The sequence below is a fragment of the Pleurodeles waltl genome, chromosome 11 (assembly GCF_031143425.1).
Source record: "Pleurodeles waltl isolate 20211129_DDA chromosome 11, aPleWal1.hap1.20221129, whole genome shotgun sequence".
In the NCBI taxonomy this organism is placed as follows: domain Eukaryota; kingdom Metazoa; phylum Chordata; class Amphibia; order Caudata; family Salamandridae; genus Pleurodeles; species Pleurodeles waltl.
In genome coordinates this window covers 98229458-98253644 of record NC_090450.1, presented here as the reverse complement: position 1 = coordinate 98253644, position 24187 = coordinate 98229458, and the positions used below count along the sequence as shown (strand labels likewise).

At 43.2% G+C, this 24187-nt stretch overlaps 1 protein-coding gene across 1 annotated transcript in view; it reads right to left on the bottom strand.

Annotated features, from left to right (window-relative positions):
* The window catches only part of LOC138265473 (transient receptor potential cation channel subfamily V member 6-like), a 298739-nt gene extending 275308 nt beyond the window's left edge, over positions 1 to 23431 (bottom strand). The window contains exons 1-2 of the mRNA XM_069213213.1: positions 23342 to 23431; positions 23061 to 23203 (exon numbers count right to left, since the gene is read on the bottom strand). Of these exons, the coding sequence (XP_069069314.1) occupies positions 23061 to 23200 (140 nt within the window). The 5' untranslated portion in view covers positions 23201 to 23203; positions 23342 to 23431. The remainder of the gene's footprint in view (positions 1 to 23060; positions 23204 to 23341) is intronic.
* Between the last annotated feature and the right edge of the window lie 756 nt (positions 23432 to 24187).

The window sequence follows — 24187 nt, the reverse complement described above, 5'->3', positions numbered from 1 at the left end:
CCCATTGCCAAGGAACAGGTGTATAGGAACAGGAAAAACTACCACTCCATCAATGTTCAGGTGGTATGTGTAGCAGACCAACACATTTCCCAAGTGACAGCCAAATTGCCTGCATCTGTGCATGACTCCTACTTTCTGAGGAACAGCAATGTCCCCCACATGATGGCATGACTACAGAGAGAGAGAGAGAGAGAGAGAGAGAGCTTGGCTCGTTGGTATGTATGCAATTGGATGTGTGTCTCTGTAATGGCACCTGTCATCACAATCTTCCCTGTGTCTGTACCTGTATTGTGACAATTCCCACCTCTGTGCACACAGGTGACTCTGCCTATCCTAACCTTCTCTGGCTGTTAACACCAGTGAGGTACCCTGCCAATGAAGGGGAACTCCATTTTAATGAGGCCCACAGCAGGACAAGGTGTGTGTTAGAAAGAATATTTGGCCTCCTGAAGGCCAGATTCAGGTGCCTGGACGTCTCTGGAGGTGCCCTCCTCTACAGTCCCCTGAAGGTATGCCAGATCGTAGTTGCCTGCTGCATGCTCCACAATCTGGCCCTGAGACATCAGACACCCTTAAAAGCAGATGATAAGGAGGCAGCTGGACCAGTTGCTAGTGATGCAGAAGTGGAAAGTGATGAGGAGGCATATGAGGAAGGTGCAGCTGAGTCCAGGGCAGAGCTCATCAATTAGTACTTCCAGTAGCATACAGGTATGCTGTGTGTGTATTTGCATGCATACTATTTGAACATACTTTGCTGTCAAAGGTGCTCCTGATATTGATTATCAGTGGTGGTGTTAAGTGTTCCTATCTCTATGTGTGTGTTGTGTGAGGTGAATGAATGCATGTAAGCTGCTGACTGAATATGTAACATGTGTACACTATCTGCAGGTTGCAAGATTGACATCTCCTATGGAAGCCCTGTATTGTGGTGTGTGTCCTGCATTCTCCTGTTCCGTGTCATTCCAGCAAGTGACTGTATCCTGTTCATTCTTGGCTCTGCTACCTATTGCCTAATCCATTCATGTTACTTAGCCTTTGATTACTGTTCACAGAGTTGAGTTTAGTGCAATACAGATGGCAGCTATAGTGTTTTGTGATGTATTACCTGAGACTGGTGATGTGGAAATGATATTTGTTGTGCCCTGTTTAAATGGCTATCTACACTGGACAGGTCAACTATGTACTGCCTATGTGGTTTGTGTGGTACTATGCCTACAAGCCTGATGGTAGTCATGATCTTTTTGCAGGTTCAAGATTTGGTTTATTGTGGTGTGTGGCTATACTGGTGACTTCCTCACATCTAACCTGGGCCATTTCTGTTGTACTGTGTCTCCTGCAGAGGATGCCTCTCTCTCCAGTCAATGTAACTGCCTGTTGGATTAGGGGGCATACCCACATAACATTTTTCAGACCAAACATTTGCATGTGTGCAAATAAAGACACAAATGCAGTTGTTGTGATATGAAGTGTTTATTGTGCATACAATGGCAAACAGGTGATGAGTGGGGTCATGGTAGATGGTATCTTCATAGTAGGTGGCACGGTTGTTGGTAGCACAGCCATGGGCCATTGAAAAATAGAGTAATGTCAGTGAACAGTCAGCAGGGAGTCTCAGTGGCACACAAGGAAGTGTAATCATGAGAGGGTCACTTTCCTGGCAGTGGGTTTGGCCTTGGCATCTGCTCCAGCCGGATGTCTGGATCGACGTCCACCTTTGTGGGGTGGGGATTCTTCAGCTACAGAGGCAGGGGTGCCTGATGACTGGGGTTCCACGGGCAGGGCCTCCATTTCACCAGGAGCTGCAGATATATATGGCTCAGATGTGATGAGTCTAGTGGAAGGGACCTGCTGGTGGGTGGGAGAAACATGCAGGGTTGAGTTGATGTCCTTTAGCACCCCTGCAATGGCGGCCATGGAGGCATTGTAGTCTGCCACTACTGCATGACCTCAGGTGGCATTCCCTCTGCAGGCTCTGGTTTTCCCCCAACATGGTTATTATCTGGCCCATCCTGCCATGGGATTGATGATATGCTCCAAGGACTTTGGAGATGGCTTCCTACTCAGGTGACTGTCTTGGCTGCCCCACCCTCTGGACCACAGGTCCCCTCTCAAACCCTCTGGCCCTGTGTACCTGTGCCCCTGGCACAGTGTGCCCATCACCAATGTCAACATAACCTTAATTGTCTTGGGTGTGAGGGGTGACTCAGGTCCCTGTACTGTGGGGCACACAATTGATTGTACAGCCCTTGGGGCACAGGTTTGGGGACAAAGGGTTGGCTGTGATGTTGATGCCACAGGGTGGGGGGGTTGATGTGGGCCGGGTGAGCCAGGGAGTGGTAGACTGACCAGGGGTCCCAGATGGGCGAGGGAGGTTGTCAATGTCCAGATATCCAGCGGCATTATCTCCACTGGTGCCTTCATCCTGAGGAGAGCTGGCTGTCTCTGGTATCCTCTCCATGGTGGCAGGGGTACCTGTGGATGGAGTGAGAAAGAATTAAATGGTGGAGGTGTGATTGATTGTCTGTTTGTCTGATGCATATAGTGGCTTGACTTGATTCCTAGCAATGGCAATGACAGGTGCAGATGTGCTAACACAGTTTGTGGATGGTGGATTGTGACATGTGTACCACGCTCCATAGAGGTTGTTTTGCATTTCGTGGTGCCATTGCATCACTGTCATTGCCATGTCGTGGTCCTCAGTCGAAGCATCCAGTTGTTGTAGCTAGTGCCATAGTCATACATGCAAGTGATGTGATGTGCATTGTGTGAGTGGTGGTGATGGTTATTAGCTGTGCTCTCCATGCACTTGGCAGGGAGAGTGTGGGCATTGGGTCAGGGTGGTGGTGTGGCATGCAGGAGAGGGGCTTTAAGTGATAAGGTGGGAGGTGTAGTGGGAGAAGGGGTGAATTGGGAAGTGTTTGGGTGGTGTGGAAGCATGCTGGGCAGGATGAATGTGTGCCATCAGAGTGGAAGTTGCTTACCAAAGTCAAGTCCTCCGGGTATTCCAGTCAGGCCCTTAGGATGCAGAATGTCCATGACCTTCTTCTCCAACGATGCGAGCTCTGGGGGAGGAAGACGGGGCCCACTGCCTGTCTTGTGTATGGCTATCTGGTGTCGTGAAGCCATGGAACGCACCTTCCCCCTAAGGTCGTTCTACCTTTTCCAGATGTCCTCCCGTGTGCGTGGTTGGTTGCCCACTGAGTTGACGCTGTTGACTATTCTCTGCCATAACTCCATTTTTGTGGCTAAGGATGTTTTCTGTACCTGTACTCTAAACAGCTGGAACTCAACCCTGATGATTTCATCAACCATGACCCTCACCTCACCTCATCTACTGAAGCGTGGGTGCTTCATGATGGTTGTGTTGTGGGTGGGTGTTGTGTGCGTGGAGGGTGCAGTGTAGAGTGCTTGTAGGGTTGGGGGTGTTTTGTTGTGAGTGTTGTCTGATTGTGGTGTTTGTGTATAGTTGTGATGTGTGTATAATGTTGTTAGTACAGTTGTGCGGTGTGTTGTGAGTGTGAAGTGTAATGTGCCTATGGTGTATGAGTGATGAGTAATAGGTTTGTGGCTTCTCAGTGTCTGTGGGGTCATTTTAGTCGCAAAGGATTGTGTGTTGTATGGGGGTGTGTTATTAGTGCTGTGAGTAGGTGTGTCTGCTGTCTGTATGTGTGTAAGGTGTGGGGTATTCAAACTGACCAATGTACTGTGTGTTCTGGCAGGAGTGAATTCTGAGTGCGGCGGTTCAGACCACCAATAATTTTCCGCCATGGTAGAACCGCTGTGGTAATTTGAGGGTTGTAATCTGGTGGGTGGAAAGTTGTTGGCATGGCGGGGCTGATGGTGGAACCGCCTCATTCCCGGCCTCCTGAGTCCTGGCATTGTAAATTTTTTAGCTGTATTTTGGCGGTCTTCTTGGTGTGACTCTTAACATGGCGTTTTTTTTTACACCTGCCACTGCGGCAGTCTTGCACGAAGACCGCCAAAGTCTTAATGAGGCTCACAGTTTTTACTACTTAGCACGGTCTAGAGTATTTAACAAAGAATTATGTTGCAGCATTATGCATTCTTGCAGCTGAGTGTGAATTAGAAAACTTAGCAATACAACTTATAAGGGACCAAATTGCAGTTGGTTGTTGTGACAAGCATGTACACCAGAAGCTGCTGACTATGAAAAATCCATCCGTAGAGGAAACCATAGACACTTTCTAAGGCATAGAGATGTCATATTCATAGTTGAAAGAATTCGAAAAGAAAGAGAACCTAAATTTGAGTCATAATTGACAAATCGAAAAGAGGAAGTGAAAGGAACTAATCTTTATGAAGTGAAAGATTTTTTCAAACAAAACAATATGGGGGTCATTCTGACCCCGGCGGTCTAAGACCGCCGGGGCCAGGGTCGGCGGGAGCACCGCCGACAGGCCGGCGGTGCCCCGCAGGGCATTCTGACCGCGGCGGTTCGCCCGTGGTCAGAAGAGGCAAACCGGCGGTCTCCCGCCGGTTTACCGCTGCCTTTAGAATCCCCCATGGCGGCGCAGCTTGCTGCGCCGCCATGGGGGATTCTGACACCCCCTACCGCCATCCTGTTCCTGTCAATGGCATGGGCACGGCAGGGGCCCCCGTAAGAGGGCCCCGAAAAGTATTTCAGTGTCTGCTAAGCAGACACTGAAATACGCGACGGGTGCAACTGCACCCGTCGCACCCCTGCAACTACGCCGGCTCAATTCTGAGCCGGCGTCCTCGTTGCAGGGGCATTTCCTCTGGGCCGGCGGGCGCTCTTTTGGAGAGCGCCCGCCGGCCCAGAGGAAATGTCTGAATGGCCGCCGCGGTCTTTTGACCGCGGTGCGGTCATTCAGCGGCGGTACCCTGGCGGACGGCCCCTGCCGTCCGCCAGGGTCAGAATGAGGCCCTATATGTTTCGTATGTGTTTTCATATGCCCCATGGAGAAGGTGGTCGTCTATGTTCTGCGAAAGGTGTTATATGTAGAAGTTGTGGCAAAGTGGAGGATTTTCCAAGAATTTGACAGAATGGGAAATAAAGAACTGCTTCAGTAATTTCCAGGAAGGGGGGTCCTTCAGACAGTCAAAATCAAGATTTTGTGTTGTTATTAATGATGCACGGTAGATCAATTTTGATAAAGAAGAATGTTTTCATCTGTACACTGACAAAAAAGTGAATATACAGAATCTGTATTTGTTTGTTGATTCTGGGCTCATATATAAATGAAAACACTAGAAACCCCAAACTCAAGGTGGAGATATAGAAGGTTAGATCCTCCAGACAGAGCTCCTGTGTCATTCAAAGGGTGGAAAAATGACCTGTTGTGAATGTTTCAGGTGAAACTTTGGTTTAAAAACAGGGTAATATAGTATTGCAAATAAAGGTCAAAGCATTTAGGGTGTTACCAGTAGGGATTATTTGGGTTGACACTCAAGCTAGCAGCAAAAGACCAGACATTGTTGGTGGTGATAGAAAGTTATGTGGAAGTAGACAATGTTTAATAGTGAATTAAGCTAAATGCTCAAAAGCAAAATTGATACCATAAAAGGGTTTAAATGGAAAATTAACGTCAATGAATTTGCAAGACCAACTAAGCCCAAGTGAATAATTGTGTCATTTAGCTGCTAAGAAAAATGGGTGCTCTGGGTATTATAGAACAAGTTGAAACTTCCCTTCGGTTGTCTCCCTGGTTAAAGCTAGAAGAAAATGGAAAGTTGAGAGTTTTCATAAAGCTCAGAAGATTAAACAAGGAAATAAAGGTGGACCTGCACTGTCCCCATGGGATTAATGTAATTATGTTATCTTTTGGGGAGGACCGTAGTTTAGTAAAATAGACTTGACATCCGCATCCCATCAGATTGAGTTACTTTCTAAATCCAAACAACCCACTACTTTTGTGTCTCCTCTTAAAACTTCTTAGTTCTGTAGAATTCAATTTGGGCTCACATATGGAGCCTCTGTTTTTCAAAGGATAATGTCCACGATACTATAAGGAGTCAAAAGCACTGTACCGTATCATGATGAAATTGTCTTGACTGGGGAAAGTAGGTGGGAGCCATATGAGAGGTTTTTAAACAATTGAGGGAGTGTGAAATCATATTAAACAGAGACAAATGCAAATTTCATAAAGAAAGAATTTACGGGCAGATGTAGCAAAGAGGCGCAAATGCCTCTTTGCTATGTAGAAATACATTTTGCAAGTAGGATCCGACTCGCAAAATGCATTTCCGACTCGCAAATAGGAAGGGGTGTTCCCTTCCTATTTGCGACTCGCAATGCTATTCATTTTCATTTGCGACCGCGTAAGCGGTCGCAAATGAAAGCGCAGTTACCATCCACTTGAAGTGGATGGTAACCCAGGCACAAACGGGAAGGGGTCCCCATGGGACCCCTTCCCCTTTGTGTCTGGAAAAAAAAAAAAATTCAGAGCAGGCAGTGGTCCAATGGACCACTACCTGCCCTGAAAAATACCGAAACTAAAGGTTTCGTTTTTTTTTTTAAAGTGCAGCTCGTTTTCCTTTAAGGAAAACGGGTTGCACTTTGAAAAATAAACTGCTTTATTAAAAAGCAGTCACGGACATGGTGGTCTGCTGTCTCCAGCAGGCCACCATCGCCGTGAGTGCCCATACTCACAATGGGGTCGCAAACTGCAACCCACCTCATTAATATTAATGAAGTGGGTCTTTGCGACCCCATTGCGAGTAGCAGAAGGTGTCTGAGACACCTTTCTGCATACCAAATTGCAACTTGCAATTTGCGAGTCGCAGGGACTCGCAAATTGCAAGTCGCATTTTGGGAATTTGCTACATCTGGCCCTAAATCTTTATGACACTTTCTGTCTGGTGAAGGGATAAAATTATGTCCTAGCTTGGTAGAATCCATACTGCATGCTCTCAACTCCCACAAACAAAGAGGAAATATCCTAATTTTCTGGGATGGGTGGGTTTTATTCTAAATTCATTTTTGACTTTTCCACCATGTCATAGAATATGCAAGATTTCCTGAGAAAGAGAAAACTGTTTGATTGGAATGATGCATGTGAAGGAGAGTTTTGATATTGAAAAAATTATGTTGTATCGAGGGACATATTAAGAACTTTTGATGTTAAAGAAAGATGCTGGATTGTAGTCAATGGAAGAACGTATGAGATTGGGGCTGTATTCTATCAGATGTGGAGAGGATAACACTGCTGGTTTTGCCTCATGCAAGTTGTGCCTTTTGGCCAAACTACAATCTTCTGTCCTTGAAATAGAATGTTTGGCATGCTGTTTGGCAGTTAAAAAATGCAAAGTTACATTTGGGGCAGGACATTCACCTTGGTCGCTTATCATAAACCTCCATTCTTCTTAATGGTGACAGTATCAAAAATCCAAAACCTAGAATTATGAGGTTCAGCTCAACGTTGCTACAGTTTAGTTTTGAGGTGGAACACATAGTAGGAGGAAAACCTTTAAGGATGATTTACTTTTGAGAACCCCTGGAGAAGAGGTAAGAGAACTGGAAGAATAGGAGGTTTTGTTGATGTGACTGGATCCAGAGGAATTTCTGAACAATTGTGGTTTGCTGCCGTAGAAGGAGGTCAATCTTGACGCAGGTTAAACATTTCATGAATCAAGGATGGCCATGTGAGAAAGTGCTTCCCATTATCCTTTAACCTTTCACCAAGGTTTGAGACGTGCTGTTCATTGCAGGAAGTTCACTTATGCACGAGAGGAAATTTGTTCCACCACCCACAGTCAGACAAAAATTATTGAGTTAGGTCATGAAGGACATTTCAGTAAGGGCCTCTTTACGAGTGTGGCGGGCTACAGACTGTCACACTTGCAGCAGCAGTCAGGACCACTGCTGATGCGATGGTCCGACCACCACATTTCACCCCTGCGGTCAGACCGCCAGGGAACCTCCAGCTGCAGTGGTGAAGATCATAATATACCTTGTTCTCCACCAGCGTTTTCATGGTGGTCACACCGCCGTTAAAAAAAGGCTGGTGGTGAACAAGTGCAGGGGGCAACGGGGGGCACTCCCCATGCACTTGGCATGGGCAGTGCAGGGGGCCCCCCTGGCCAGCACCATTGCAATGATCACTGTCTGCTTTACAGACATTGACCATTGTTAGGATGCTGGTGCACCCTGCTGGCTACAGCATTTCCGCTGGCTTGATTACAAGCTGGAGACAACACTGTAGCCTGTTTCCCGCTAGGCCGGTGGGCGGAAACAGAGAGGGAAAATGCATGATAACTCTGGTGGAGAGGTCGCCACGAAGGCGGCGGACACCCCATCAGGAGTTTGGCGGATGGGCTTTCCTGTCTGTCAAAGTCAAAATGAAGCCTTTAGTCTTTTACAAAGAGGAGGGTACCCCCAGAGGTTTGATGACCATGAATGACCACAGAAATTAAGGAAATAGGCAGAAACTGTGTTTTATGTGCTAGTAGTAATAAACAATTGAAACCTGTCACTCTTCTCTTCAGCCAATTGTGCTACAACATGCCTCATGACAGAAGTTGGCTATAGATTTTTTTCACCCTTTTCACTGTTTAGGTGCCAAGAACAGGTACACCATTGTTCTTGCTGACTACTACAGCAAATGGTGGGAAGTAGAATTTGCAGCATGACCGAACACAAGATCTGCCTTTGGTTATTTTGGAAGCTGTTTATTAGAAAAAGATTTTCCAAAGAAATTGTTTCAGATATTGGTGTCAATTCATCTCTAGTTAGAATGTTGAATTCCTGCTGGATCCCAAAATATATCCCACAGAATCTCACTTTAATACCAACACCTTAATGGATTATTTGAATGAAATAACAGGGATTTGGTGGATAGTATACTGTAGGCCATGTCATGTTAGATGGATGTTGACAAAGCCATGGAAAGTATGTTGTTGTCATATAGGACCAGCCTCATTCAGTCAGTGGAGTGAGTAGTATCTTGGAATCTCTGAGGAAAAGGGTACCTGCCTCAAACAATTGGCCTGTATGTGTCAGGAAACAGCATCATTGCAAAGTTGACAATGAAAGAAGTGATGTATGTCTGAGAGTTGAAAAGGCTCCATTCAGTTATGAAAGCACTTTGACTGGAGAATGACATGACTAGAAAGGATGATTAAAACAAAATAGGTTATTGGGCCTGGGTGAAACATTTGGAATAGGCATTATAAAACACAGCATATTCAGGGAACAAGCAGTTGTGGAGGAGGTCAAGGGGGATGCTTCAGAGTGTCTGGGAATGAATGGTGGAGTTTGGCAAGGATTTCAAATGTGCAGAGTGTTTGTCACAGTAACAAGAAAACAGATAATTTGTCTAGAGTCGCAGATTGTTCCATTATGAAGAGCGCAACAATTTGCACACATAGAGGGCCTGATTCACACAGGTAATTTACGCTTTTGAGTAAGTTTTCATGTTTCAGTAAGTTTACTACTTTTCACTATCCACAAACTCTGAGTATAAGTTGCTACTAAAACAAGCATTTACAATGCAACGGGTCTTGCGTTTGCTCATGTTAGAGCTGATCGCTTTGTAAACTCCTAACCCGACTTTTCACCTATTGGGCAAAAGTGCATTTGTGTACACAACCCGGAAAAGTGAAATTAACTGTGTAAAGCGCTCGACTTCTGCCAAGCGAGATCGCCCTCGTAAATTAGAGAAAAAGAAGTCCACGAGCCCGATGGAAAACAGCGAGCCTTGCATGTTTTCTGTACTTGGTCGATGCGCTCAAGGAGGGCTAGCCACCGGAAAAGGCATGACGTATGCTTGCCTTCGACTAATGAAAGCAAGCAGATTTTATTAGGCAAGCCCACGAACCAATAAAAAACACTGACGTGAAATTGACAGGGCTCCGAGCCCTTTTCTAAATACAAAAGCGTCTCGCTGCGATACGCATGCGCGAGCGCATGCAACGCAGGCTCGACGCTAAAAAGGTGGACGATAGAGTATCACGCGGCTCTAAGCAAGATAGGGATCAGAACAACCAGAAACAAGCACTGGCAAAATCAATTGCTTGAACGTTGTCAGCTAACTTATTGGCATTGCCAAAGGCTTTGTTTTGTTTTGCTTTGACTTAGTTTTTGTAAAACCTTATTGGTGTGGCAACCAGTGCTTAATGTGTGCTTGTTGTTTCCGGTGCGGAGAACCGGCACTTATTTTTCTGCCTCAACCATTTACTGCGAGCAAAAGACACACATCAGAAAGACGGAGGAAGGGAAAAACGAAAAAGCGTCGCAATGGGGGGAAAGCAGAAAGCTGCCAGAGTGAGCTGAAGGGGAAGGGAGTGGCTGTAAGTGGATTAAAGAGGCCAGCGATGGTTTCAGGATTACGCTGCCTCACTATTCCCTGCTCACACATTTAATTGCAGCAGCTGCATGTTTAAGAGGAGGACTTTGAGCACTGACGCGTTTTTATTTACAAATTAAGCACTAGTAGCAACTGCCTGGCTCCCTTTAATATATTAAAAATGGATAGGAGCAAAGATATTTGTTGGTCTTGAAAAAGCACCTATTGCCCTAGTAGTCCTCGGCACTGAGGCAAACTATTTCGTAAGCAGATGAGCTACTAGCAAAAGAGCAGAAATGCTAGCACTCACAGGGAAGTTGGACAATGGCTGGAGTGGGCAGCCTCACTGCCCCATGCTGTACACCGTAAGGGGCAGAAGGAAGTGTGGATTACACAACAAGAGACTAATGGACGAGGAGGGCTGGCTAGAAGCCCCTGTAAGTGAATATATTATATATACAGTTTTAGTAAAATCAAAATGTCTTGGCTGATGCCGGAGCCTACAAAGTGCTGGCAGTTTCTTCAAAACAGAGGTCCCATGTTAGGGGGACATTTTCAGACGGACCTTGCTTTTTATCCAGCAGTAATTTGTATCTTAGACTGTAGTTTCATTTTAGACGAAGTGTTTTATGAGTGTGGTAATGAAGGGGACATAGCTTACTAACAGAAACTGTATCCGGCAAACCCCCACTATAGGTTTGTTGTCTGCTTCTGGTGCCATGGTGTACCCACATTTTAGTGCTCAAGATAGCCCTTTGCCAAGTCTTGCCTACTGTCCTGACCCCTCAAAGGAAGTGGAGCCCAGCGTCCATCTTGAAACAGGGATGAATGCGCAATATGGCCTCAATGTCTTTGTGCTCCTATACTGTTCCTTAAACATAGCATTAGATATTGACCTACAAATCCCATGAAAAATGTTGTTCCCTAAAAGGCCATGACTGCTTGAAGGTGGGAGACGTGGGACCGCGTGGTAGCTGTTGGTCAGCTCTGGGGGATCATGAGCAAGAAGAAAGGTCCCCTACCAAGGGGAGGAGAGATTAAGGCAAAACAAGTACGGGAAATGAACTCTCAATCGCCGCTCATTTCTCGGAGCTCCCTGCGGAGAAGCCATAGAATGAATGGGCACGAGGCCTGAATGACACCTCCATAGGTGATTTACTGAAAGTGCTAAGAGGAATCTATGAGCATCAAGAGGTGTCTGTCCCCTGTTCCGAAGACACATCTCTAGAAAGAGACAGACCTGTACATTCACCAAATGCCCGTAGAGTCTCAAGCAAAGGCCGCAGGGTGTCAGCTGTTGTTCACTAATTGCCTGTTGACTCCAAATTAAGAAATCCTATTTCTTAGGCAGTTCCTGCCAGGATGCCCTTCTATAATAAATCACCTCTTACACATGAGACCGGGTGATATTGCTCATCCGGCGCAAGTTGTAAAATCAACTGGGTACTGTCTGCGCAATTATAAAATCAGGCACACATTATCTTAACAGGCCATCAGCATTAAAGCATCAACACTAAAGCAGACCACTTAAAACGGGGTCCGGTAATACTGAATCATGTAGTACGCTGCAGTTGAAACCCTGAGCTTCGCAACAAAAACAAACATTTACAATGCAACGGGTCTCGCTTTTGCTCATGTTAGAGCTGATCGCGTTGTAAACTCCTAACCCGACTTTTCACCTATCGGGCAAAAGTGCATTATTGTACATAACCCGAAAAAGTGAAATTAACTGTGTAAATCGCTCGACTACTGCCAAGCGAGATCGCGCTCGTAAATTAGAGAAAAAGAAGTCCACGAGCCAGATGGAAAACAGCGAGCCTCGCATGTTTTCTGTACTTGGTCGATGCGCTCGAGGAGGGCTAGCCACCGGAAAAGGAATGAGTTATGCCTGCCTTCGACTAATGAAAGCAAGCAGATTTTATTAGGGAAGCCCACAAACCAATAAAAAACACTGACGTGAAGTTGGCAGGGCTCCGAGCCCTTTTCTAAATACAAAAGAGTCTCACTGCGATACACATGCGCGAGCGCATGCAACGAAGGCTCGACCCTAAAAACAGTAGTAAGTTCAGCATTACACATGGACAGCCACTGATACTGCAAAAAACCTCCAACTGAAAAGAATGGAGGTAGGAACCTAGGATATACCCCTCCCAGGAAATGATCTTAAACTAAACTAAATTATTTAAAATAGTTAAATATATATATATATATATATATATATAAATGCAAATTAATGTTAGGAAATATATGAACATACTACATATGTATTGTTTAATTATAAAAATATTTAACAAGCTATTTTGGATTAAAAATAATGTAACAATACATTTCATTAAACAAATAAAAATCAATTTTGGATTCTGTACATCACTTTTAATAATTATTAATTAATGCATATTAAAATAAATATTTTTTTATTTTAGTTGAAAATGTATTTTTTAATTTAAACTCATGAAAAAAATAATTTAATTTTAATATGTTTCCATTAACTAAAGGTTCCATTCAAAATAATGTATTTTGCTCTACATATAAATTAAAAATATAAAATGAATTTACATTAAGATTTTAAGTATTTATCTTCAAGTTAAATATAGTTTTTACATGTACTCTATACTTATTAAATTGCATTTAGCCGGAAAACAAATATTAAATGTATTTTTTATGTTAAATATTATTATGAATTCATTTATATACCTCTATTAAATGTAGAATAAAAATACTACAACACTATTAAATTAATTTTGAACTTCAATTTTAGTTAATGGAATATCTGAAAGTAAATTGTAATTATTTTTTTAAAGTTTAAATTAAAATTCATTTCCACATACAAAAACAAATATTGTATTAATAATTGGTGAAGGGGGCATATTGAATTTAAATAAAATGCAGTTTCACATTATTTTTCAAATTACCAATATATGATTTAAACATCGAATAACAAAACAATAAGTATGCACTATTTATAAATATTTTTAATATTAATTTATGTTTATATTTCTAACTATTTTAAGTACTTTAAGTTAATTTAACATTATTCTCATGGGTTTTATTTTATTTTAATTCTTACCACCATTATTTTCTATGTGAGGGTGTTGCAGTAACAATGATTGGTCATGTGCAGTGCTGGACTTGATACTTTTTTTGTTTTAGTAAGAACTTACACTCAAAGTTTGTTAATACTTTTTTTTTCTAATGTGTTATTTATGGCGCATTGTTTATTTTGGTTATTATGTATGATGTAAGCCAGTTGTTCCCAACTTTTTGGCATCTGTGTACCCCACTCCATTATTACTGGAACCCGGGGAACCCCCAGTGAATCATTACTGGAATCCGGGGCCCCTCACTGAGTCATTACTGGAAGCCAGGCACCACGGCCTATACATTGTCAATGATGTGAAACACAAAACATTACACAAAAAATACAGAAACAAGCATTCAAACACATACATAAATGTTAACACATTTTATTTAATTTGCAAATATAAATAAAACAACAAATAAAAAAATTAATTTTAATAGGAAGCTTTTGTACATTCAACTTAAGCCCCACATTGTCCATTCTATATTATGTTTGATGCACCTTCACTGCTCCCACAAATCAATCTGAGGAAACTAATTTTAATCATTAGCCTCCAATTTCATATTCTTTGACATTTACAGTGCGTTTTAAAATTTTCTATTGTACATTAAGCAACTTTATTTATAGACACTTTATTAAACTGTTATCATTATTTAATTTTCTAAGCAGTCACAAACTCCCTGAGGAGGCTTTGCGGACCCTCAGTGGTCCCCGGACCACAGGTTGGGAATCATTGTTCTAAGTCTTATACAATGTTCTTAATGGAATGTTCGGGTTTGAATTGCCTGGGGATCCCATGCTAGTACTCCTCTGATGTTCGAGTGGGCGACACATGAGCAAACTTGCCTCTTATTTGAATTTTCCAGTCCAGGACTGCTGTAGTGTCATGTTGAATCTGGACTGGTAAAGAGCAGACTGGAATACCATGTTCCTCAATATTGTTATGTAACTTCTCTATGACTTGAAATATCATTACAATGTACACCTGGGGGTACTTTATCGTGCATATAATACTAAGGATAATGAAATACTCGTATAATGAGAACGGCTTTATTTCTTTATTACAGATGCTTTCGGACGCCAGAATGCACATGTAATAAGGAAAGAAATCAGAAGCAGCTTGTAACAAGGTATAATCAGCGACTTCCAATGGGACGCTTCATCATACGCACAACGCCATCTTAGTCTTTCAGCTATCAGAAGAAAACTGCATGGTATGATAATAGACATTCTTCGCAGCTAAACAAAAGAAAGCTTCAAGGGTAATCACTGAGAGAGAGGTGAATAATCCCCATCAGGGAAGAGCCCAAGGCGGGACTAGCCTTATTGGTCATTGGGCGTATCCCCGGGAGGCCTGTGGTCTCGTGCCACTATATGTCATGGAACACCTTTCATTACTGGGGGCCGGTTTTGCAGCAGTGCAGCAGTTTTAAAAGCGCTCCACAGTTCCTGGTGCAGTCAATAGTTTTCAGGCAACAAGAAAAGTATCAAGATAACTCTGGTGATTAATGTATCTGCTGGTGAGAGAGAGATCGTGGTTTTTTCTAGTGGCAGTTTTGACTTATTTAAGGTAGCGCAAAGCGTTGATATGCGTGCTGCAAAGAATCTGTACTATGCAGATGACAGAACAGTATTTTATGTGCTTAGCTCAGTCGAATACTGATTTTGTCACAGAGATCCATTTATTACTGTGCAGTTCATAAATTACAATCATAATCTAGCACAGTGAGCTATGAACTGCCGCCAAAGAGCTACATGCAGACTGCATGGTACAGCTTAGAAAGTTATGTTTTTTCCCACTCTTTGATTATACTAAATTTGTAAGATGGGTTTGTTTTGGTAGAAATAAATTGTTATTAGTAGAGTCAACTCAAACCACTGTCTTACATTCTGAATCCAGAGTTTATGTTTCCCCAGACCAGGTACTCTTAGAAAATGCCTATCAGTATGGATGACATGTGAATCCTACACCTTATAGTTCCCTCTGTCTTATGTAACATGTTCTATACACTGATTTACACGTGTATGATTTATTGTGTCTGTATGTGTGTGATGTAAAGTGCTCCAACACCCTACGCTGGTAAGAAAGGAGCTATAAAACAAATGAAATACACATGAGAGCGGGGCTATTGAGAGGCACTGTTGGAGGGTGATGGTGAGGGAATCATTAAAGAGCCCCAATAATGATTGCTGTATTTTAGTACACTTTAAGGTCATCCTCTACTATGCTTTAAAAACTGATACAATTGAATATATAATGAAAGATGTGTTGTAGAATGCACAGTTGTTGACATTTTTTCCCAAATTTTCATGCAGGGGAGAACCCCCCAAGCCATATTGTAGTGGTCAGGCTCACTCACTATGCACCCTAACAAGGCTGGTCTGACAAAATTTGCCAGGGCTGCTTTGGAGTCCCAGTTTGTCCCTGGAAGAGCTCTTCCCTGCTGTGCCAATTACCATAAACAAGGCTTCTAAAACCCTTGCTTACAACAAGTGTGGCACAGCTTACACAGAAAAAAAACCTCTGCTTTGATAAGGATGCTGAGAAAAGCCTCTCGTAAAACTCCTTTAAGCATTTTAAAAAATCCCTGCCCACAACATTATTTAATTTTCCCTGTACTTTATAGGGACTGTACTTTTAGTTGAAATAGCCACCTCAAACAGTACATTAAAGCAAAAATATTCATATTGTCACATCAGCGTTTCTTATTGTAATCTATTGTGCTCACTAAAGAAGGAACATTCCTGGAACTTATCAATTTTACTCAATAAGTATCATATTACATAAATGCTGTTATCAAGGGAGCTGCATTATGCACAGATGCAAAAGGTAATATATTTTAGCAGATATTGTTTTATTAAAATATTCTCTTAGATGGCTCAGTTGTGTGTGAAAGCAAAGTGATTGCTGTAGTTTTTCCATATTGAAACTTTGCTGGTATGCTTGAAGGAAGACTTTTTTAACACAAGACACAGAGAAGCTTCTGTATACACCACTAAGGGCCTCATTACAAGTGTGGAGGTCCAAGGATCGCCAAACTTGTGTTGGCAGTCAGACCGCCACACTTCAGGCAGTCCGATCGCCAATGACAACCCTGGGGGCGGACCTGCCAAGGTACTGCTGTTCCTGCCAAGAACATGGTTCCCGACATGGTAAAACGGTCCGAGTTGTACTCAGCCAGGGTGGCACTGAACTCAGTGCCACATGGCTGATTACAACTCTCCTTACCGCCAGCCTTTGTATGGCGGTTTCAATGGCATACAAAAAGGCTGATGATGAGGGTGTGCTGGGGGCCAAAAGGGGTCCCCTGCTGAGCACCGTCAGAATGCTCACTGTCGGCGTTGCAGACAGTGCTCATTCCGATGGTGCTGTCATTCCCCTCTGTGCTACAAGATAGCACTCGGCTCCTTTAAGGGAGCCAAGTGCTATTTCGTAGCTCTGTTCCCACTGGTCTGACTGGTGGGAATGCTCTATTACAATGTCCTGCCAGTCATACCAGTGGGAACATTGTAATAGGGTGGGGGGATGCCACCGCCATGGTGGTGGCGTCCTCCCTGTGAGTTTGACCGTCCCGCGTTGGGTCAGCCAAACTTGTAATGAGGTTGCAAGTCCTTGCATCCAATAAATCAAAGAGCTGTGCAGCTCGGTGACTCTCTGCCTGGGAAGGTAGGAACTGTTTGTGTCTTTCTTTTATGTTGCATGCTAGACTTGACATCCTTGGCGTACTGTCAATCTTAATAAAAATACCGAAAGTATCCTCAGTCTTATATGGATTCAAGAACCCCCCATTGTATATTTTAAGGATATTGCTCAGAGTGTCAAAACTTTTAAAGGCACTTGGCCTGTGGCCTCGTGCCACTATATGTCATGGAACTCCTTGTTGACTTGCAATATCCATATAATGTACAGTAGAGGGTATTTTACCCAATATATATTTTGCCTGCAATAAGCAATGCCATTGCCATACACAGTAAAGCCACATCCGAATATTAGGTTACCCTCCCTGTGATTTTCCAGACAGAGACAGATGAATGACTGTATGAATATGCATTTACAACTGCCAGTCATGGTATTGTCAGCAAAAAACTAATGATTCTTACATTTTGCCAAAAGAGCAGCAGATATAATGTGACAATTCAGTTTTAATATAACAAAGTAAAAATTCTCTATTTAAGAACATGTTTTCCAGTCTGCTTTTATACCTAACTTAATTTCACTATGTATCATATGCATGATACAAAACATACATTTACCTTGATACATATTTCATTTCACTGTGTAATTTGTGCTTTTTTGCTTCAGACTACATGCATTTCAATGCATTTGCTTTAACACAAGTGGTATATGCATATTAGCTTATGAGGAATGTGTGTTTTGGATTCATTAATATATCCCAAAGCATATCATTGAAGGTTTACTTTCACAAATAGTAGGCAATACATTGTAATATTCGCAACTAATCATCTTGGACATAAAATAGCGTTTGATACAGCAACACAATTGTATGCTTGATGTAACAATGTTTTTTTGTGTCACGCATGGAAGAAAAATCGTACACTTTCTGTGCTCTTTTTAAAGTCAGTTTCCACCATCCAATACAATAGTACACAGGGAAATGTATTGGACTCTGTGTAGAGTCACCGGGTAAAATGTGTCCATCAACTTTTACCCAGTGAATTTTTGTTTTGCATGCTAACCAATGTACTAATAGGTCAGTTCGTAAAATACTGAATTGTAGTGAGGTGCAATTTGATCTACCTCATGAATATTAAATGAGTGCCCCAGACCACTGCCTACTCCTAAAATGGTTTTTCTACATTCACAATGGGATCCCTTCCTTTTTGTGAATGGGTTAGCACCTCTTTTGACCGTATTTTGGTCGCAAATCATTAATACGTACAACAAGAAATTGGTATTTCGAAGAGACACTCTAAACAAGCCCCTTCCAAATACTCATTTGATATGGTTTCGTAAACTCATTTAACTATTTGTAAAATCTCCTCTGAATTGTTGATGAGGGTCATTGGCCTATCTCCAGGTGTTTGACGTCTTAGGATGATCATTGCATGTGCCTTTTACTATTACTGGAGTAAACTGTTGTCCTCCACAGGCCCTCAGGTAAGGAGCAGGGTAAAACCCTGATAATTTCACGAATCATTTGCAGAGTACATTGCAAATTACATTTCACCTCCTACAAATCAGCCCAGAGGATGTACCCAAAGCACTACCTTTTACTTTTGTCTATGGGTCTTTTCAATTCAATGACCTGCAGACAGTGACTGCGCAGACTGCCAAAGCACAAGTGCAGTGCACGAGGCTTAAACAGCTGTTGATAGTTAAAGAAATATTCATCTGCACACATATCCAGACCTGTTGACCTTGAAAGTCACCTGCCCTAATTAGGCCTTCTTCCTGTTAAAGTAGGAGTGAGCCTCATGTTAGGCCTGCTTGTAGCAGTTTAAATGGTGCTCATTTTTGCTTTGACTTCCAGTGGTAGGATGTGAAAGCCTAGGCTGCAAAAACATACTTTGTCTAAACAAAATACAGACTTCAATACATGAGCCCTAATTCTGAGTACCCAGTGATTTGATATTTATCACAGTAGGTCAAATCTAATGCACTGGAGTAAGGAATTTACAGGGTGGGATAAATGGTACCTCTTATGTTTACCCATTTAAAATGATGAATTACCTGCAGAATTTGGTGCAGAGTGCATATTTTGCTGCTTTATTAATCGAAGTCTGGATGTATGGGCGCTTATTAAGCATTTCACACCACTAAATTTCGGCTTTAACATTCCTAAACATTGATGTGGAAAACTGCGGGTGATACTGTAATTACAACAAAACTCGTGATTAAGATCTCTGCGTAAACAAGTGTTGGATCAGAGTTCTGGAAATTCGGGCCACTCATTGGCTTTTAAAATGTGAACGTACGTAAACATTTCCTACAAAACTGTCGACCGACAGATCATCAAAGTGCCTCCAAATAATCAAGAACATAATTTGGAAAATGAAATTTAACATTCTTTGTGTGGCAATTAAATTCAGGTCACTGTTCAGAGATATTTATATAAGGAAGACATTTTTCCAGACTCTATTTTGTAGTGTAATTGTTTACAAATCATGGTCCTGATTTAGAGTTTTGCGAAGGGGTTACTCCCTCACAAACGTGAGGGCTATACTGTCCGTATTACAATTCCACTATAGCCTGCCGGAGTAACCTCCTTGCCAATCTTTAAATCAGGTACTATGGCGGTCATTCTGACCGCAGCGGTCGGCGGTCGCTGCCCGCCAAGCGGTTCCCGCCGAAAGACCGCTCTGCGGTCAAAAGACCGCGGCGGCCGTTCTGGCTTTCCTGCGGGGCCGGCGGGCGACCGCCAGAAGATCGCCGGCCGGCCCAGCGGGAAAGCCCCTTCAACAATGAAGCCGGCTCGGAATGGAGCCGGCGGAGTTGCAGGGGTGCGACGGGTGCAGTGGCACCCGTCGCGATTTTCACTGTCTGCAAAGCAGACAGTGAAAATCTTTGTGGGGCCCTGTTAGGGGGCACCTCCACTGTCCATGCCAGTGGCATGGGCGGTGCAGGGGCCCCCAGGGGCCCCACGGCACCCGTTCCCACCATCCTGGTAACAGGCTGGCGGGAAGGCGGTCGGAATCCCCATGGCGGTGCTGCAAGCAGCGCCGCCATGGCGGATACCCTGGGCCAGCGGGAAACCGGCGGAAAACCGCCGGCTCCCCTTTTCTGACCGCGGTTTTACCGCCGCGGTCAGAATCGCCCAGGAAGCACCGCCAGCCTGTTGGCGGTGCTTCCGCCGCCCTCCGCCATGGCGGTCATGGACCGCCAGGGTCAGAATGACCCCCTATGTGTTTTCAGCCTATGCTTTCAGATGAAATGTACTGCATTTGAAAGCAATCTGTATTTAACTTAATTAACAGATTAAAAATGTCTATTTTTTTACTGACAGTAAATAAAACATGTTGCTTGCACTTTTTTAAAAAGAAGCAATAATTTGTTATGTTAAGAAAGAGTTGTGGCAATCAGATTTGCATGAAAAGGATGAGAGGATTTAGCAGCACCCTAATTCCTGATACTGTAGGCAAATTTCTGGATGTGCCCAATTATAGGCCCAGGTTTGCATGGCCACGTAGGGGCTACTAGAGCCATTGGGGTACGACTGCTGCACAGCCACCAGATGTTCAATGCATCAAAGGTCAACTAAGAAAAATCATTACCACCTGCTTTATACAGGGCTGAGTTATTGGAAAGAGGCCAGGTTAAGGACCTCATTATGAGTTTGGTGGTCCATGTACTGCCATCTTGGCAGTGGAGGTCCGACCGCCGCAACTCTGGCGGTCCAACCTCCATATTACGAGTTTGGCTATGGGACTGCCAGCGGTCCACCGACCCCGCCATACTGTCTGTCAGTATGGCAGAAACCGTGGCGGTCCTTCACCGCGGTGGTCGGTGTTAGAGATCCTGGCATCAGGACCTCCATAGCTATTATGACGTGCAGGACCACCAAGTTTTCATTGAAAACTCCACTGCCATAAATGGCTTGGTGGTCCAGCAGGTAAGGGGCCCAAAACGGGGGGCCACAGGGGCTACAGCTGCATGGAGGGAGATGCAGGGGCCCATGAGGGCCCCCAAAAAATATGGAGTTCGGGGGCGCACTGTGCCCTGTGCAAAGCATGGTGCATTCGAAACAGGCTGCCCATTGTGCTGACATGGCCGGCAGAACGCTCCATTGTACTGCCCCATGCCTCCACCAGTCACTCCAGCCCTATGTAGAACTCGCAATACAGCAGTCCTTGGAACTCGCCAATCTCGTAATGAGTCCCTTAGTGGTCATTAAGTACAAAAAATAACTTTTTAAGGAATCTGTTGCAGAGTAACCCTGGAGCTTTTGGCAAACAAAGATGCTACAATATTGACATACAGGACTAAAAAAAGAGATCTCTAAAAGATGGGGTAGACAAGTTGGAAGGCTATAATCAGGGCCACTGATGTCACGAGGCAGTGGAGGACTAAATCAAACCGTAGAGTTGATTAAATTAGGTGGCAGAGAAGTCAACCTATGCTGCATAGTGCAACACAGTCCAGGAAAATATTTCACCTCATTAGTACCAGTTGAATAACCAAATACAGTAATAAGAAACTGAAAAATGACCAGTCAATGTTTGCCAAGGGCCTTCCATTGCATGGAACATGTCATCATATCTTTAGTACCTTTCGATCTGCTTGATCTAGAACCGTTTTTTTAACAAAATCTACAGAGAATGAAGCAGAAGATGAATTGTGTGGCAAATGGAGCGAATCCATAATTATGTGGAAAAGGCTGTGGCAGCAGAACTGCATATTTCCAGTGACCTTGGATATGGTACACCTGGAAGGCAAATCTTTGTAGGATTTGAGGACAACCTTGCTAAAGTTGGCCTGGTCAAGGTCGGAGACAGTATGTGAAGTTTAAGCTAGAGGAGATGCCAGAAACAATAATGGTAGACAGGTGGTGGCTCCATCAAAGAGAGATTGCTTCTTTTTGTGTGATCGTGAGACCGTAGGATCTCCTGCACGCATCTTACTTTTTTGAACGATATATAATGTGTCCAGGAGGTGCTGACTCAGACGGTTCCTCATGGAATTAAGTCGATAAGAAAGGGTATGAGCATGATGACAGATACCAGTTATATGATCATAGTTAAGGATGTACCCGATGCACGAGTAGACCCAGGAATCAAACAAGGCAAGTAAGGCAGACTGTGACCTCGCCATATGTTTATAATTCATAGATCAAGGGCCACTGGAATTATGCGGCAGGGAGGGCCAGGTTGTGCAGTAGAGTTGAGTAAATTACGTTGCAGGAAAAGGCAAATATAGCCACGAGCAACAGAAATGTGACCAGTGAACCTTTTCATATTGCTGCGTTTTTTGTAACTTTTGAAGTGTTTGAGCTAGAGATTGTTTTTAAATTAAATATGAAGCAGCTGATGAATTATGTGGCAAATCTGTAATTATGCGAAAAACGCAGCGACGTCACAATGGCCCTGCTTACACCTATGTTTTATGACAGTGCCTAAAACCGTGTTCCATTGTTTACCATCTAAATGATTTTTACATGTTTTAACAATGATTTTATGTCTGTGTATTTATTAGGAATTATATTGTGATTGAGGAAGCAAAGTCCCTAATAAACAGATTGTTTTGTTTCAACGGTCTTGTACCAAGGCGCCTAGGAGTATCTTCCTTTCCATGAAAGCCACAAGGAAAGCAACTATTCTCATTAAATAGGCCTTGGGAAGATTTGGGCTGGTACCTTGGCAAACAAATGAGGTTTTTAGACCTTCTGTGATCCCCTACTATGATGACACTATCAAACGTGGGGATGTTTGCAAACCAAGAAAATGTATATCCACTTCTTGATCTAACGCTCATCCACTAGCTCTTTTAAAATGTGGCTCCGAATAAATGAAGCGTAACAAACATTGTTAAACAGTATAGTTATGGTTGTTTACCTAATCACCGTAAAAAATAGTTACTTATGAAACTCTATTGTGACTATCATATACTGCAACGCTACATTGAAAAGACATTAAAAAGTATCCATGCACACATTGTATGCAACATTCATGCACAGAGATTTTTGTTGTAATGGACCAGACTCTAATCATCATTTGTCCACGAATGCATGTATTTCTTATTGCGAGTTATCTTTACTTACTCTTTGCTTCTGTTATTCAGGATGTCATTCATTGTCACGTTGCTGCTGACGGTGGAGAGTCTTCCAGAGTCCATCAAAAACCTGGTGCTGGAATGCGAAGAGTTTGTTGAGATCCGAAACATGTCGAAAAAATTATTCATTGCCTGCCGGGATGAAAAACCAAAAACATAAAATATGTGCTACCGCTGACAATTCTCCCCCCAAATGCAGGATCAGCTGCAGGCTACAGCTGGATAGTATTGCTGTTGATACATTGGAATGCCCAGTTAAGGAAAACTTACTGCGCCGTCTTTGGTTGCCTGCTGCTCTCAGGGTTTGCCTTCAGTTTATCATTTGCAGGAAGTCACTTGCTCTGTAAAGTACTCAAAACAATGACATGCTAAATAGAAACGATCACCAACTTATTTATACTAAACAAGCACTTCAGGCAGGTAGCTGGGAGTGTCCCGGCAAGTGCCTGACATGGCGTAGTACAGAGATAGTCCAAGGAAGGCGCGGTCTCACCTGGGTGGATCATTTCTGTTGACACCAAACAGGTGAATCAGATGCAGAGTTTAGCACACAACTACCGCATATTGGGTCAGATTTGCAAAGAGTTGGCTCTGAGTGGGCCTACTATTGTAATACTCCCGAATTCCAGGAGTAAGCCAGGAGTACAGCTTGGCTTACCCCTGGAATTCAAGAGTTAGCCTGGAGTAATAGTAGAGTAAGTCAAGAGAAAAATCCTTGTTAATCAGGTCCAAGGAGTAAGCCTGGCATCAGACAGGAGTACTCCTGTCTTATAACTGAATTTAAGGAGTAAGCCAGGAGTATATCACACCAACTCACATCCAGATCATTATCAATCACCCCTTCTGTGAATCGGGCCAATAGTGCAGTCAATATAACACAAGCAAGCCAAGCTATAGCTAAAGCCAAGAGCCTTGAATAAGCAGATTGTGCCCAATTCACAAAGGCTAGTGTGAGTCAGTATGACTTACTCTTTTACTAGTGGTTTTCTCAGTAATTTCAGGAACAATTCAGAAGCGCTCTGGGCTTACTCTGGCTTTTTCCTGGAATGCAGGAGATCTAAAAGAATATCTCACAGCAAAATATTTGACAATAAGTCTTTAGAATCAAGAGAGAGT